Raw genomic sequence first — 16,032 nt, 5'->3', positions numbered from 1 at the left:
TGTTATTATTAAATGTTAAAAAATCAGCTTAGATTTTCCTGTCTGCACAGTACCTCTATAACAAAATTATCATCTCGTGTTTGGTTTTACATATAGCAGTCACAGAGCTCTTATTGAAAGACACGTCTTCAACAGCATAGCATGCTAGGTGCTTATTTTAGCCACTGGAAAGGTATCTTTAAGTATCATTAATTTTATGCGTCCTGACACGTACAAAATTGACCAAAAATGAGATAACAATTTAAGTTAATTTATAGATTTGAAAATTAAAGGAAATAAAAGTTCATTTTGCTTAGTGATTTCTGCTCACTGTGTATTTAAAAGTCATGGAGAATGAAATGGTACAAAAAGTATTCCCAGAAATTAGTCCAAACTGCATATTTGGTGTCAGGGTCTCTTTGTAGGCACATTTGTAGTTTTTTATTAACTCTTTGAATTGTTTTGAACCTCTGTATATTTAACGCATGTGTTCACATAAACTTCTGTTATTGTTTACCTGGAAATAAGCAGTGGTTAATATATTTCTGCTGAGCAGAATAAATGCTGTTTTAACATCTGATCTGTACTGAATCCTTTCAATTTGAGAGCCTTTAAAAGTGCTTAGGGTTAAAAATATTTTTGTTCTTGCTGTTCAGTGATGAAATAAAAAATGTATCACATGAAAAGCATAAAAGTAAACTTCGTAGGTCGATGAAGAGCATAAACTTCTATCTATAACAGTGTGGGGAGTGTTTAAGGGAAAATAATTATACATATTTTTATATTATCTGAACCTTGGGAAATCTGGTAAAATAATCTCATCTTTCAGAATTGGCAGTATTTTATCTTGACTAACAGTGATACTAAACTTTGTAAAAAGCCTCTGCCTGAAAACAAATATACAAAAGAAGTCAAGTACATTGTTACTTGAACATGTGTGTTTACAGAACCTTTCAAAACCCCAACACCATTTGCCTGCCCTGTCTCTAGCCAAGTCCTTTGTAAAAGCAGGCAGAGACCTAGTTCACAGCTCACCTTCCATGCAGCAGACGTTGTGAGGTACTAAGTCAGTGGTATTGCCAACTTCTGCTTTTAACCAGAGGCCTATTTCACATACATTTTCTGCATGTTTTTTTGACGCAGCAGGTCAAAGCACATGCACTGCACCCTCTTCCCTCCCCACTGCTGCCTTTCCATGAGCCACATGCTATTTCCTCTGGCTATGACTATGTATGTCGACCTCAGAACAGCTCTCATTGCCACATCTGATCATGGATGACTCATTTCTTTTGGGTACCTCAAAACTTGCATAATTTCAATCAGCTGTTGTAGGCTGCTTCGAAGAGATTAGGGATCTTTAAAGCCAGGCTATGGGGAAATCTTTTTGGTAAAAATTCCCCAATCTTCTCTTTTGCAGTAAGGCCTAAAACATTTTTAAGAACTGTGACTCTGAAGTAAGGAAGACCTGAGTTCATATCTCAGCCTTACTACTTAGCAATTGGAAAATGTTTCTAAGCCTCAGTTTTCTCATCTGTAAAGTGGAGTTTGTAGTAGTAGTAGTAGTAGTAGTAGTAGTAGTAGTAATAGCACATAAGGATCATTTTGAAGATAACAGACAATGAGACTAAGTCTATAGTATATTACCCTGCACATATTAGATGCACAATGATGATTATTGAGAAATGGATAGAAAGTAGTCAAACAAGATTATATCAGATAATTGACTGAAAAATGCTTTTTAGAATATGATCCTGCCTTATTACTTAGACATAGAGACTAAGATGTCTTTTTTGACACTAGATAAGTTAAAGAACTATTCTCAGTTTTTTTACTTCATCAATAAAAGGAGAATAATAATACCTAATTATTCACTTTCAATCTAAACTAGAATAACATACGGCAGGAGTTCTTAACTTTAGGGTCTAGATTCATGGGTACGCAGATCCATAAAAATCTTTGGATACATTTTGTGAGGCACATAGTTTTTGAACACCCTGAAGCTATTTGTAAAATATTTATACGTTTAATTTATCTGGGGAGAGTATCATACATTTTATCAGAGGATTTTATGACTCCCAAAAATGTGAGAAACTATTGAAGAGCCACTGAGGTGTATATAACTGCCTTGAGCGTGGTAACACTTCATGGTCCACTTATCTGCTGGTAATATGAAAAGTATTATTATTATTTATTATTTTCTGTGTCCTTCAAAATAACCATTAGCATCAACATATGTTATAAACATGGTCCTAGATAGGTAATACATAACTGTGTTTAACTAGAATTAAGTGCCTAGAAGCTGAGGTCTTTGGACCTCAGGGTTTTTCTAGAATAGGTTTATATCATTGAGATTTTTATGTTTCATAATACAAAATATTCTCATAATAAATACTTTTACTAAATATGTAAATAATATGTGAAGTAAATGTATTAGAATAATCAGTGTACTCTCAAACTGCAGTTTGTTTAGGAGGTGCGAAAATTGTTTTAACTGTGCCTCCAAAACAACCTTTTATTATATTTTGCCTTCCAGTATCAGATTTTGGCACTGGCATAGAAGAAAGTCCCTGTAGAGCAACTTTCTAGCCATTGTTGTAACTGAAGAAAAGGTGAAAACAGATACATGGTGGCAGAAATAGAAGCAGTAAGAGACTTAAGTAGTTCTTTTGACAGTAATGACTTTCATGTGGAATGAAAAAATAAGACAGTGCAGACATAAAATTTCAACCATATTTTTAACTGTCCAAATGCATACTTTTTGTGAAGGCAGAATATTATCACAGAAACAGCATGGGTTAGAGCTCCAAAGGTCTGGGTTTTTCCAATCCTGATTTTTTTATGTAATTTGATTGTGGTATTGGGTATTTGGTTTGCTCCTCTATCAAATATGGAGTAACCCAAAGAAGGGAGATGAGGTGCTCAGATTTGTGCAATAGGTTTTATGTCTGTGTGATGAATTTCTAAAATCCTTAGATTTAATGAATCTGTATGGATAATTTAAAGAGTGGGCTAGACATTGTGAAATTGGGATTTTTCTGCCATTGCACTCCAAGAGTCCCCAGTTGTTTCTCAGAGAAAATGAAGCTAACGTGTTTAGCGTGCCAGCATTATCTGGCAGAGTGGGCAGCTCTCTGCTTGCTGACATGTCAGTGGGACAAGTCTTAGGCACTCTTGTACCTGGGTACAAGGTATGATTACTAGAGTGTGTATTGCCTCATGTCCTGAAACAGAAATTGTTCCACTGCTTCTTGCCAGAGATGTCAGTTTAGTTTACCCTGGTCTCTATTACCATTGCTGATGTGTTGAGGAAGTGAATTTAATAAGCAGGGTAAACAGGTTTTGTTTCCAAGCTCTGAGGTGATTATTAGATGGGTGCTTGGCTGAACCTTATAGAGTCCTTTCAGTTTTCTGGCAGGAAATCTAAGGGCAAAGAGGGCTGTCTTAAAGCAGGCATAGACTTGCTGTACAGCCCATTTCAACTGATTCCTCACAATTTTATTTGGAACAAAAGTCAGTCAGGATATTGGTAACTATTGTTTTCTATTGGCTGAGTTCTTCCCCTGCTCCTGTTAAGTTATTGGCCAGCCTGTGCTCTGGTAAGATTCAGGCTATTCATCTAAAAGTGTTTATGCAAACCACCAACTACTTTTAAGTTGATTTGCTGCATTCTGTATATTCTGTAGGGTCTACTGGTATGTAGTCAACAACTGGTTAATTCTATTTTGGGGTAGAGGGGGCAGGTATATGGCTTTCTGTGTCTCTTAGTGGTAAACAATGGAGATAAGGACCAAAATAAAATTCAACATTTATTCAACTATTATTGAATGTTGACTTTATATCTGACAGTCATGAACACATTATTTAACTCATGTCAACTCTTTGGTAGTTAATAAGGCAATGTTATTGCTAGAACATTATTATTAATGAGACAATAAACAAGTGTTAACTTGTTTGTGGAATGACTATTACACATTTTTATAAAGGAGCACAGAAAGTAAAGTAAACCCTTTGATTATTAGTTAAGTTTCAGCTTTTAAATGAGATTTATTCAGGAATAATTTTGTTTCTTCAGAAAAATTTCAAAAAAATTTTTAAACTGTCCATATTCATGAGCAATTTCAGTTTGTGTCCCTTTAACTCAACACTGTACATTTTTAGCAGATTCTACTGGAAACTGAAAGATTGCAGATCATGTTTGTCCCACGCATGGTTCTTATCCTGGCTTTCAGCATGGTGCCAGGCACATGGGGGATACTCAATAATTGAATTAAATTTATCACTGAAATTTATTACTCCAAAATTATACCAGAATTTTCTATCATAGCCATCTATGCATTTTCCTAAAATGAAGTTTGCAAGAATTCTTAGTATGATCAAATAAAAACAAAATATTTAAAGAATTAAACATATTTGAGGTACATCCAGGCTAAGATCATTCATATCAAATTTCAGATTGATTCGATTTAAAATGGCTAAGATATAAAACCATGAAAATGTGAGTGAATACTCTGCCTATTTGAGCTTTTTTTATAATTACATGGTTTCAGTATGGTTTTTAATTATAGAAAACTATTATAAAAGATCATTTCTGTATATATGCCTTCAACAGTGGAGACTTTTAATATCTTAGAGATGAATATCTATGTCTGTAAATGCTAAGCCACTTGAATGAATAATTGAATCAAAAGTACTTATTAACCAGAAGAAATGTTTTTTTGTTAATAATAAAATTTTGAAATCTTAATTTTTTAAAATTTTTGGTTGATTTTCAAATAATAAAATAAGCAATAAAAACAACAGAACCAATTTTAAATTTTTGAAAAAATGATTTTCCCTAAGTCACATCTGGGCTTACCAACACATGTACCAAGACTCAGCTTATAATGATATCTGAGAATTTAAGCCTCCCAAAAAGCAAAACTTGAATTAGAAGATTTGGAAAAAAAAAATTAACTGTCGTGACATTCATATTCATATAGAAGTAACTATAAACCTAAAGACTATTGTTTTAAATAGTTATTTAGTCATTATATTCCTTGGTGTACTCCAAAACAGCAGAAAAAAATCATGTTGGACTTAAACTGTACTTATGTTAAAAAGAGTAAGATAGGCACATTGTCTATTTCCATTCCTGAACTGGGTGATTATATGAATTTGACATCTACATCATGGCTGTGAAAATCAGTATTGTGGTCATTATGTATTTGAAATATAGAAAGGAAACAAGTGATCCAGAGAAATCATCTCAGTTATCCATGGAAAGCACTTCCAGGCCAATCACTGACCTCAAAACTCCTTGCAGTTAACTGTCCCAATCATTGTCCTTCCTTTTTCACTATGGAAATTACCAACTAACAGAACTAGCCTAAATTTTACTGGTCAAAATATTTAAACTTAAAAAAAAAATCATCTCCTTGAAGTGTTGACTCCAGAATTTTTTCTGTAGGAATCGTTAGTTGAGCTTACACCCACAGAGATTTAGGTTTTCAGGTAACCTTCCTTTGCTCTTACTGTCTGTTGAACCCACACAGAAGTAGCAGGTGCACTTGAGAAGTTCAGGCCCAGGGAATGCAACCACTGCCTTTGGCTATAGATGTGTACGTGGGCAGCTCTCCCTCCATCTGAGAGGACAGTGAGATTTGTGCTAAATATGCCATGGTGTTATGTGCTGATGACTTCTTCCTATCATTTCCTCCCCTGGCACTGACCTTAACCCTGTGACTCACTATTCTCCCCTTTCCTGCACAGGGTCATAGAGTGACAAGTGATTATTATCTCTTTAAAACAGATTGTGGGAAAAGGAGAAACTTATTATGAAAGCATACACATACACATATGAAACCATCAGCAATGTGTGACTATAATGATGTAGATGAAGACGAGTAGAGCTTTGTTCCACCTGACCTAGTAACCCCTACACCCAGCAAGTACCTGGCATCAGCTCTTTCTCAAAAGTAAGTGTAGGTTGTAGGATTGGACAATTACTTGTCTTGATTTTGTTTTCTACAGCATCATCTGCTGTCTCTGCCCAAACCCAGAAAATTTCTCATTCTGAATGGAAGACGTTTAAAGTGGAAAAAAAAGAAGAAAAAACACTTTTATCCCAAAAATAGGAGTGAATGCTAATTATAAAAAGAATAGCAGGAAATATTACTTTCAACCTTGTTAATGTTTAGCCTCTCAAGACAGAGCACGGGCCTGGGTGTTTACTACTTAGAATATTCAGTGACTGTTAGGACACATGATTTCTGACCTTAATAAGCATAGAATAAAAGAGAACGACAAGATATTTGAAAATTGTATCATGTAAGATAAATTATGAATGAAATAAGTTCTTTGGTGCTTTTCTTTTTTTTTTTTTTAAGGCTAAGCTTTGTTTAAAAAAAAAATAGGCAGGAGAGAGGTCTATTCTGCGTTCTGTTGGCAACAGATTGCTTCTCTGCCCTTGATGGGGCCAAGGATGTTGATAACTTCAAAGGAAATGCCTTACTGCGTCCTGCCAGGTTGTGTTGTACAGTGTGACCAGGTCAGGACTCTCATATGTGTTGTGATTTAAAAGATGTGATTCTTTGGTCAAACAGCTAGTGACACTATCCACTTCTCTCGCCTTCTCTACTGCTTCCAGAAATTTCAATTGCACCAAAAATAAGTTTCCACAAGGCTTACCAAAGTGCCCAGTTTGTTTAGATGGGAGGTGACTTTACGTGTGAAAAGTTTCTCACCTACCTCCCACTCTCCACCCCCACACAAGCAAGCTCCGATTGAATTCTAGGTGAGAACACCTAGATATTTCACTTTGACTCAACTTTCCATTCCCATATTTGATAAGATTTGTACAAAGAAAATACATTTAATAATATTCAGCCATATGTTTTTAAGCATCTCTCAAATGTTCAGTAGTGAGATGAAGGGGATGAAAACAAAACTGACAAAATTTTTTTTTCATACAAAGGAAATCACAATAGAACCTCCTTGACAAACAGCTGACTTACTGAGCATTTGCTTTAATTGCATCTATTAATCCACATCATAATCACAGTAGTTCATACTATAAAGATGTAGAAAGTTTAAGCATTGAGGGGTTAAGAGACTTGCCCAAATTTGCACCTAACAAATGGCAGAGAGACACGTTTTGAATACGAGTAGCCTGACACCTAAATCTGATTATTAACTGCCTTGCATATTGACTTTGGTAAGTGAATTCAAAGTACTCCTAACACATTTAAAATATGATATGGTTTACCTAAAATAGAGCAAGCTGTACTGGTGTATAAATGCTGCTTAAAACAAGATATGTCTGTGGAAACCAGTGCTGTAATTTCAGGATTTTCCGTCTAGCTAATGGCATTTTCTCTGCAAGAGTATTAAGCACCAAATTGTGCAAGGGTTTGAAACGCTCACTGAGATCAGGATTCCACCCACTTTGGCATGCTGTGTCAAGCACCTAGGGTACAAGTAAAGAAATACAGGCTGGAGTGAATGGTTACACATTCACATCTGAGCCACAGCCATATATGTGGGTAAATTTCCAAATGGACATTTACATTGCCTTTGTGTGAACTGACTTTGTGTTTATTTGCTAAATGTGTTATTTAGGTCTAGGAAAATGACTGGATAGCCCCAGGAAACTTTCACAATTATAACCCAACTAGGCTCCCCAGCCTACTTTGGATAATGGGGGCCCCAGAATGTTTGATAAACACAACCTCTAATAGTTCATTGCTTTGGGGAACACAGCAGTCTACTTTTGCAGGTCTTCTAATTGGGACTTGTAGACTGACACCCAGCATTTGATGTTGCTGTTACTGAGATTTAGAAACTTGTGATGCATTCTTGGTTCTGACTTAGGTGGGGGACTGGGAGGAAGGAAAGGGGAGCCAGAGACTATCTTTGTGAAAATCTAGCTTTTATTACATCACCTAAAGTAGCACAACCTGCTACACTAATGAAATCGTGTTCTTGGTTTAAAAGGGCAATTGTTAGGCTGACTTTGTGCTCACTAAAAACATTCCCCCAATCTTGTTAAGTTATTGCTCTCATTTCAGATTTTTATGGCTGTGCAGCCTACCAGCCCTCATTTCTTTACGTTTCATTCATTTTCCTTGTATTGATGATTAATGGAGGATGTCGAATGTTAGAGTGAGCAGGCATCAGCAATTGCAAGATCATAATTAGTTTAGCTGACGAGGGCCTCTGATAGCACTTGCATCTGGATGGAAAAATTACCCTATAGGGAACTGGCTGCTCACCAGCTCTTTTTAGTGATACATTGTGAAACACCCGATGAATCAAATGCCCTTTCAATGCCAAGAAAGTGTTCCAGTCTTGAAGCCAAAATTATGTCTGCAGAAAGCTTTCCATTTGAAATGTATCAGAGTACAATTATAACCATTGTATTTTCTTGGCAGGGATACCACTCTTCTACAGTATGGACTAGAGTTAAATAAATTGCCTAAATTTTATGAATCCCTGAAATTTTGACTTACAGCATTTGTAATATTTAATTTATAATAAAATTAAGTTTCAACAAGACTTTTTCCACTCCTTATCTCACATGCATATTTTATGCATATTTATCATTAAAGGCTTTGCTTCCTAGAGAAAGGAGAGAGAGCAAAGTCTTTTTTTTTTTTGCACCAAGAGAATTCCATTTCCTGCCTGCTAACATTCGTGCCTTACAAACACAGCCTGACTTTTGTTTAAATGAGAAGTTTAATGGAATCATTACTTGATAGCAAGAATGGAACAAGTAAAACTAATTATCTACTTTTCAATATTCTTAGATTATTTCTGAATCTGTTGGTTACAGAATTCAGGCCACTAAAATCAGTTTGTATTCAGAATCCCTTGTGATTTCCAAGTCTAAGTCAAATAAAATAAATAAATAGCCATTGAGGGGACTGCGTTGTCTGGCTTAGCAGGCACCTCGTAAGGGTGCTCATTAATAATACTGCGCTTCTTGTTGGCTGTTTCTTCTGGTCCTCTCTGCTGTTGGGAATAGAAGGAGTTCTCTTTCAGATTTTACAGTTGTAAACAAAAGACCAGAGTTGAGTGTCTCATCTTTTCTTAATACCGTACATTATACAAATGACATACAAAAGCACACAGTTCAGGTTTGATTTTAAATAGCTTACATTGATTCCAAGCTTGAGTCTATTTTAAAGCTCAGGTAGCATGTGCTCCTCCTTTTCCAGAGTATATTAAACATATTGCCACGTTACGTCTTTTTGACTTTTGTTTTGACACTTTTAAAAGGTACATTTTAGGGTTCAGCGTTTAGGAGCCATCATTAAAGGCACAAAACCCAAAGTTCAAAAAGTTAAAGCTGTTTCTGTGAAAAGCCTTTGGTGTTCCACACACCTCATCCATCACTGTAGGGTTAATTATAATGAAAATCAGTGGTGCCTATTAAACACAATTGAACCTGACCTCATTATGGGCAGTGTGGTTTTATACTGTCATTGTTGCAAGTCTAAAGACAAAACTCCTGGGTTGATTTGGTCTAACTCCACTGATCATGTGACTCACCTCTGACCTTGGTTTTTTTCCCCCTATTTCAGAGGCGTAGAGGCTCCGGTGTTTTTTGTGCCAATTGCCTGACCACAAAGACCTCTCTCTGGCGAAAGAATGCAAATGGTGGATATGTATGCAACGCGTGTGGCCTCTACCAGAAGCTTCACTCGGTAAGAGCTTGTTCCACTGTTTCAGGAAAAGCTTTGTAAAGCAGCGTTGGCCTGGACTGTGGTGTGATGAGTCCCGTTCCCTGGCTTGGAACGCCTGCTCCCGCAGGGTTGTTTAATACAGTCACTCTGAGTGCACATGTGATTTATGGTAGAAGGGGCTTAGATGTTCTGGGGAGACACGTTTGAGGTCATTAGTAATGCATTATGCTTCTTTTGATATAAAAGAGGAAAATGATTGATTTCTGGGAACTTCACATAACAGTTTAACTAATGGTTATCAGAATTCAGTAAAATTAATTTAGGCAAAAAGGAGAAATCTTTTGAAAAGTTTCATAAATATTGAAAGGGATTTTTTCTTTGTTTGTTTGCTTTTTAGAAAAAGAGGGCTCTCCCATATTCAGTGTGAAATATAGGGCAGGGGAAGAGTGAGTATTTTCCAGTTTACCTTTGGAATTTCCGAGTGTCCTTTTAGCTGCTTTGGGGGCTAAAGGGGCACGTTCAGAAGCATAATTCTGAACTAAACTCAGAGCAGAGTATATCCCATGAATCTTTTCAGTGCTTCCCGTGGGTATTTGGAGGAGATAGCGAGTTCCTGAGTAGCACACACATCAGGGTGTGGAGTAAGGTGCAGAGGTGCTTTGTCTTAAGATCTCTGTTGGCATCAGCTCATGGAGGTCCTTTGAATTTTACTTTTTCCCAAATCTTAGTTTGAATGCTGTAATAAAATTAAGACTTACAAATCCCTCATCTGAATATGCATTTTACTTCCTGAAGGAATTTTTTTTTTTAGTTTAGAAAGTTTATCTGCTGACAAGAGCTGACTTTAAAATAGGAATACCCCATTTAGTAAACAGAAATCTATTTCCCTGTGTCTTTTCATTTTGTTTGGCATTTTACCATGGCTCTTAGCACAAGCCAGTGAATACATTACAGCTACAGGGAATACAATTTTAGACAAAACGTTCTCATAAATGGACCCTTGGAAGCACTCTTTTAAAAACTGCTTGCTGCCAACAATACTAATTGGTAGTAAACTGTAAAAACCTTAGTTATTAGCATGTAGCTCGTAGAAAGATTCCAAACCACTACCACATACCACCTTACTTTTTTTAACCATAACTGTTTAAGCACAGTAATAAGCTGCCATTTAATAAGAACTGACATTAAAGATTTTAATTGAACTCTGGTCAATCATAGGCTAAGAATTAATTAAGCTACTACTCTCTTCCAGGTTGTGATAATTTAGCCACTGTGATATAAACTGTTTTCTAAAAATTATTTTATATTAATGTCTCTGAATTACCTCTCTGGAGGTAGATTGTTTTTACTTTTGAGGGTTTTTTTTTTAACCATAAACTGAAATATATAAAGGTTATGCTCATATTTCATGTCAAAACTGCCATAAAATTCATAAAAGTTTAAAAAAGGAATTAATGCAAAATTCAGGGTTTTTATAGTGTAAAGATTAAATACTGCATATTTTTATAATACTCATATGAACTGATTGTAAACCTAAACATTCTGAACGAAATAAATGCCCATGTCATAACCAAGATATGTGGTGTTTTCTTTCTGTAAATGATAATGAATTGTCGCTAAGAAGTGCATTATCTTTCTTTCTCTCAAAGTACCTTTGTGACAACATAAATATTTCAAGAAGGATTGATATTTATTCTTATTTAGTATATAAAATGTACTTTCTTACATTAAGGAGTATGCATTCTAGCAATAATTCACAAAATGCATATTTTGTTCATATTTTACATAGATATAATTTCCTGATTTTATTAATCTTTTAGAAAAAATATACTTTAGCCTATTTAAAGATTCTACTAAATTCTTAATCTGTATATATTAATTTATTAAACTTATTCCTTTGACTTTATAAATTGAAGTGAGAGCTTTTACTGCAAGTAAGTTTTTAATTGTAGTCTTATCCATGGATTTTAGTCATATACTATAAACACCTGTTGAACATGTACTTAAATATCAATCATGCAATGGTTAAGTGAAATAAAATACTTAAACTGAATGACCAAAAGTCTGCATTACTTTAGGTAAAGAATAGAGTGACAGATTGGATATTTGAACCAAGTCTACTATTGAATTTAGATTTTCAACACAAAACTGACACTTCACTTACTAACGAGTAAAATCTTCCATTGTGAGTATAGAATTTTATTAAGGAAAGTCAAAGTGAGAGAAAGATAAAAATGCCCCTGATATGGCTTTGATGACCTGGTATCTTTCCTGAAAATTCTGTCAGTTTGTCTTTGACTCTTTATGCTCTATTATTAAGATGTGATATTCACATTTACAGTTATTTAGAAGCATGCACATTTTGCATCTTCTTGCTTTGTCCTTACCTGGTGGAGACAGATCTCCTTCCTTTCCTCTTCTTATAACATCACCATCCTATGGAATAGGGCCCCACCCTTATGTCCTCATTTAACCTTAATTTTCTCCTAAAGATCTGATTTCCAGAGATGATCACATCTAGAGGCTAGGACTTCAACATATAAAAGTGTTCGGTCCATAACAATGCATAATTTCCCACTATTTTCATTAATATTTCTCTCCCATGTAACTATGTTAACATTTTCAAAATTGAAAACTATTTCAGAAAAAAATTGTACAACTTCAAGTAACTTTATGCAATTCAATATCTGTTGAGTTTGGAAAGGCTGTTTTCAAGTAGATTAAAGTTTTAGACCCCCTGCAGAGCTAGACATGATTTAATTAGGCTAAAATAGTGCGCTTTGGTTACTTCCTCTGATCATGCTTAGGGCAAAAGGAAGAGATTTAGTAAATCTACAATGTAAAGCCTATCCTTGCTTTGAACTTGAGCATGGTTTATATTTGTGAGGAATTTTTAATGCATTTTAATGTATTTTTTAATGTTTCCCTTTTATGTATTGTGTGTGTTCTCTGCAGACTCCCAGGCCTTTAAACATCATTAAACAAAACAATGGTGAGCAGATTATTAGGAGAAGAACAAGAAAGCGCCTTAACCCAGAGGCCCTTCAGGCTGAGCAGCTCAGCAAACAGCAGAGGGGCAGCAGTGAGGAGCAAGTCAACGGAAGCCCCTTAGAGAGGAGGTCAGAGGATCACTTGACCGAAAGTCACCAGAGAGAAATGCCACTCCCGAGCCTAAGTAAATATGAAGCCCAGGGTTCATTGACTAAAAGCCATTCTGCTCAGCAGCCCGTCCTGATCAGCCAAACTCTGGATATTCACAAAAGGATGCAACCTTTGCACATTCAGATAAAAAGTCCTCAGGAAAGTACTGGAGATCCAGGAAACAGTTCATCTGTGTCTGAAGGGAAAGGAAGTTCTGAGAGAGGCAGTCCCATAGAAAAGTACATGAGACCCACGAAGCACCCAAATTACTCACCACCAGGCAGCCCTATTGAAAAGTATCAGTACCCACTTTTCGGACTTCCCTTTGTACATAATGACTTCCAGAGTGAAGCTGATTGGCTGCGGTTCTGGAGTAAATATAAGCTCTCCGTTCCTGGGAATCCGCACTACTTGAGTCACGTGCCTGGCCTACCAAATCCTTGCCAAAACTATGTGCCTTATCCCACCTTCAATCTGCCTCCTCATTTTTCAGCTGTCGGATCAGACAATGACATTCCTCTAGATTTGGCGATTAAGCATTCCAGACCTGGGCCAACTGCAAATGGTGCCTCCAAGGAGAAAACGAAGGCACCACCAAATGTAAAAAATGAAGGTCCCTTGAATGTAGTAAAAACAGAGAAAGTTGATAGAAGTACTCAAGACGAACTTTCCACGAAATGTGTGCACTGTGGCATTGTCTTTCTGGATGAAGTGATGTATGCTTTGCATATGAGTTGCCATGGTGACAGTGGACCTTTCCAGTGCAACATATGTCAGCATCTTTGCACGGACAAATATGACTTCACAACACACATCCAGCGGGGCCTGCACAGGAACAATGCACAAGCAGAAAAAAATGGAAAACCTAAAGAGTAAAACCTTAGCACTTAGCACAATTAAATAGAAATAGGTTTTCTTGATGGGAATTCAATAGCTTGTAATGTCTTATGAAGACCTATTAAAAAAAATACTTCATAGAGCCTGCCTTATCCAACATGAAATTCCCTTCTTTTAGGATTCTTTCTTTTGATGAGTAGGTGACTGAGATTAAAAAGTGAGACAAGTGGTCAGTGAGAAAGAATGGAAGATGGCAAACAATCCTTTTTTAAAGCCTAGTAAATCACAACCATCTTGGCCTATATATTCTGGGGAATCAATCCTGAAGAGATATCACCAGACTATAATTAGTAGGTTTGTAAAGAACGAGTTAAAAACTATCTGGAATTTGGAAGAGATTACGTATTATGATTGGGTTGGCCATTGTCCTGTGTATTCAAAAACCCATAAATTGTTGCCTAAATTTTTAAGTCTCATGAGATCCTAGGCAGAGGAGGAGAAATGAAAGTTCAAGGGCCGTGAAAGGAAAATGGCGCCCTCTCCTCAGTCTCCTCTCATTGACCATGTTTCAGATTTTGACCTAGAAATGCGAGCTGTGGTTAGACTTGGTTAGAGAGCAGCAAGAAAGGTGATAGATGGTGGCACACTGTTGGGCCTGCCCTGCCTGTACATACACATACACACCCTCTCTAGTATTTTTGTCCTTTAGATGTTCAAATACTCAGTAAACCTTTTGTTTGCAAGTTTAGTTTCATTCTGTCCAAATATATATTCGTTTTAAAAAACAATGTCCTCGATGCTTACATAGTAATTTTATTTTAGCCAGGTATCTCTTTCTTGTACATGATGAACCCATTTGGATTTGTTTTTGTTTTTTGGGTTTTTGGGGTTTTTTTTAAGCCTCCTGTTGGTCACTAATCTCACTTGGTACCTTATAACTAAAGGAATCCCCTCAGTTCAAAAGTATAGATGGATACAAGTTCAGACCATGGGTGTAATTTGTTTAGAACACATGGTATTTCTTCACAAGGTAACCTGCTGTATTTATTTATTTCTTTTTGGTTAAATATAATTTCCAAACTTTGTGGTCAGGCAATGTCTACAGTTATGTTACCACAGACTGACAGTTGGTATATATACCAGTCAATCCCTTCATTAGATGTACACAGGTTTAGTTAAGTAGCATTAAATAGGAATCTTAGAAGTATGTCTTCATAGTACTTTTAATACTTAAGGCTTTGTAAAAATAAAAATAAAATTAAAAAAACTGTCCATGAAGGGAAGCTCCTCAGCATAACTGCTCAGGGAAATAGGGCTAAATAACTGAACATTAAATAATTGGTTAAAGGTGCTGTTAGTCGAGCCTCAATGCTTGCTATAAGGATGTATGTACAAGGACTGACTTTAATAATTTGCATTATATTGTCCCAACCAGTAGTTTATTTTTTGCCACGGAGATGTAGAAGATATTACAAGCTACTGGATGCACTGTCAGATTAACTTATTTCATTAAAGAAGTTGGGAGAACAAATAGGAAAAAAAACTTATTTTTCTAGTAAATATTAATGTATTACATTTCAAATAATGGTGCCTGACATATTGAATAATTATTTTCTACAGTGTACGTATGCAACAAAGATATTCCATCATGCATTAGAGTCAGTTCTGGCTCTGCCTAGCTGTTTACATTTGCAAATGTAGCAAACAAGGTAATGAAGCAACTATTTCTATTGCAGTAGATATCTTTTTGTGTGTGTGTGTGTGTGTGTGTGTGTGTGTGTGTGTGTGTGTGTGTGTATTAAAGATGTAAACGGTAACATGAAACAAATGAAAGTTCTTGATATAATGGTATGGAAAACAAGAAGGAAATGAAAATATTTTTATGCCTACTTAGGAAAAAAAGGGTAGCACTATTCATTCCAAGTACTTTTTAAAAAATTTTTAAGCTCTTAACTCACATTGTTATGCTTAAGATGATAAACATATATCCTCTTTTTATTGCTTTGTCTATGTTTCAGATGAAACATTTCAGAAATTATTTTGATAAGTGTTGCTGGAATCTGCAGCACTGATTTTTTATTGCAGTCTGTAGTCGCATTTGCACTCCATTTTTACATTAATTTGCAGTTGCTTTGTATTGTTTTGTTTTGTTTGGGGTTTTTGTCGTTGTTGTTGTTTTTTCACAGTGCCGGGTCTTCCTTTCTTAAAGTTGGATGCAGGTAGAGTTCAACCAGTTCGTGACTGTTGTAGCAAATGAAGTGAACAGTGTCTTTCTGATGTGTTGTCATTTTCATTCTTGCATTTTTGTTTGCATATATTTAAAAGAGAGAGAGAGAGAAGAGAAAGCAAGAGACAGAAATCAGGACTCAGTCCTCGGCTTCATTTTCATTGTTTAAGGGCCCTATTCTGATCT

At 35.9% G+C, this 16,032-nt stretch overlaps 1 protein-coding gene across 1 annotated transcript; it reads left to right on the top strand.

The window, feature by feature from the left end:
- Positions 1–9,530: 9,530 nt before the first annotated feature.
- LOC103254054 (zinc finger transcription factor Trps1-like) lies at positions 9,531–15,361 on the top strand. Its single transcript, XM_021709626.1, has 2 exons — positions 9,531–9,662; positions 12,597–15,361. Exon 2 carries the CDS (start codon positions 12,798–12,800, stop codon positions 13,656–13,658), a length of 861 nt encoding a protein of 286 aa, XP_021565301.1. The 5' UTR covers positions 9,531–9,662; positions 12,597–12,797; the 3' UTR covers positions 13,659–15,361.
- Positions 15,362–16,032: the final 671 nt, after the last annotated feature.

Source organism: Carlito syrichta, unplaced genomic scaffold, assembly GCF_000164805.1.
Source record: "Carlito syrichta isolate Samal-C Ts95f unplaced genomic scaffold, Tarsius_syrichta-2.0.1 Scaffold267955, whole genome shotgun sequence".
Classification (NCBI taxonomy): Eukaryota; Metazoa; Chordata; class Mammalia; order Primates; family Tarsiidae; genus Carlito; species Carlito syrichta.
The sequence above is the reverse complement of the archived record's forward strand: the minus strand, read 5'-3'. Positions and strand labels throughout refer to the sequence as shown.

Coding starts and splice junctions, on each gene's coding strand:
- LOC103254054 (XM_021709626.1), top strand. CDS start 12,798: ATGCCACTCCCGAGCCTAAGTAAATATGAAGCCCAGGGTTCATTGACT.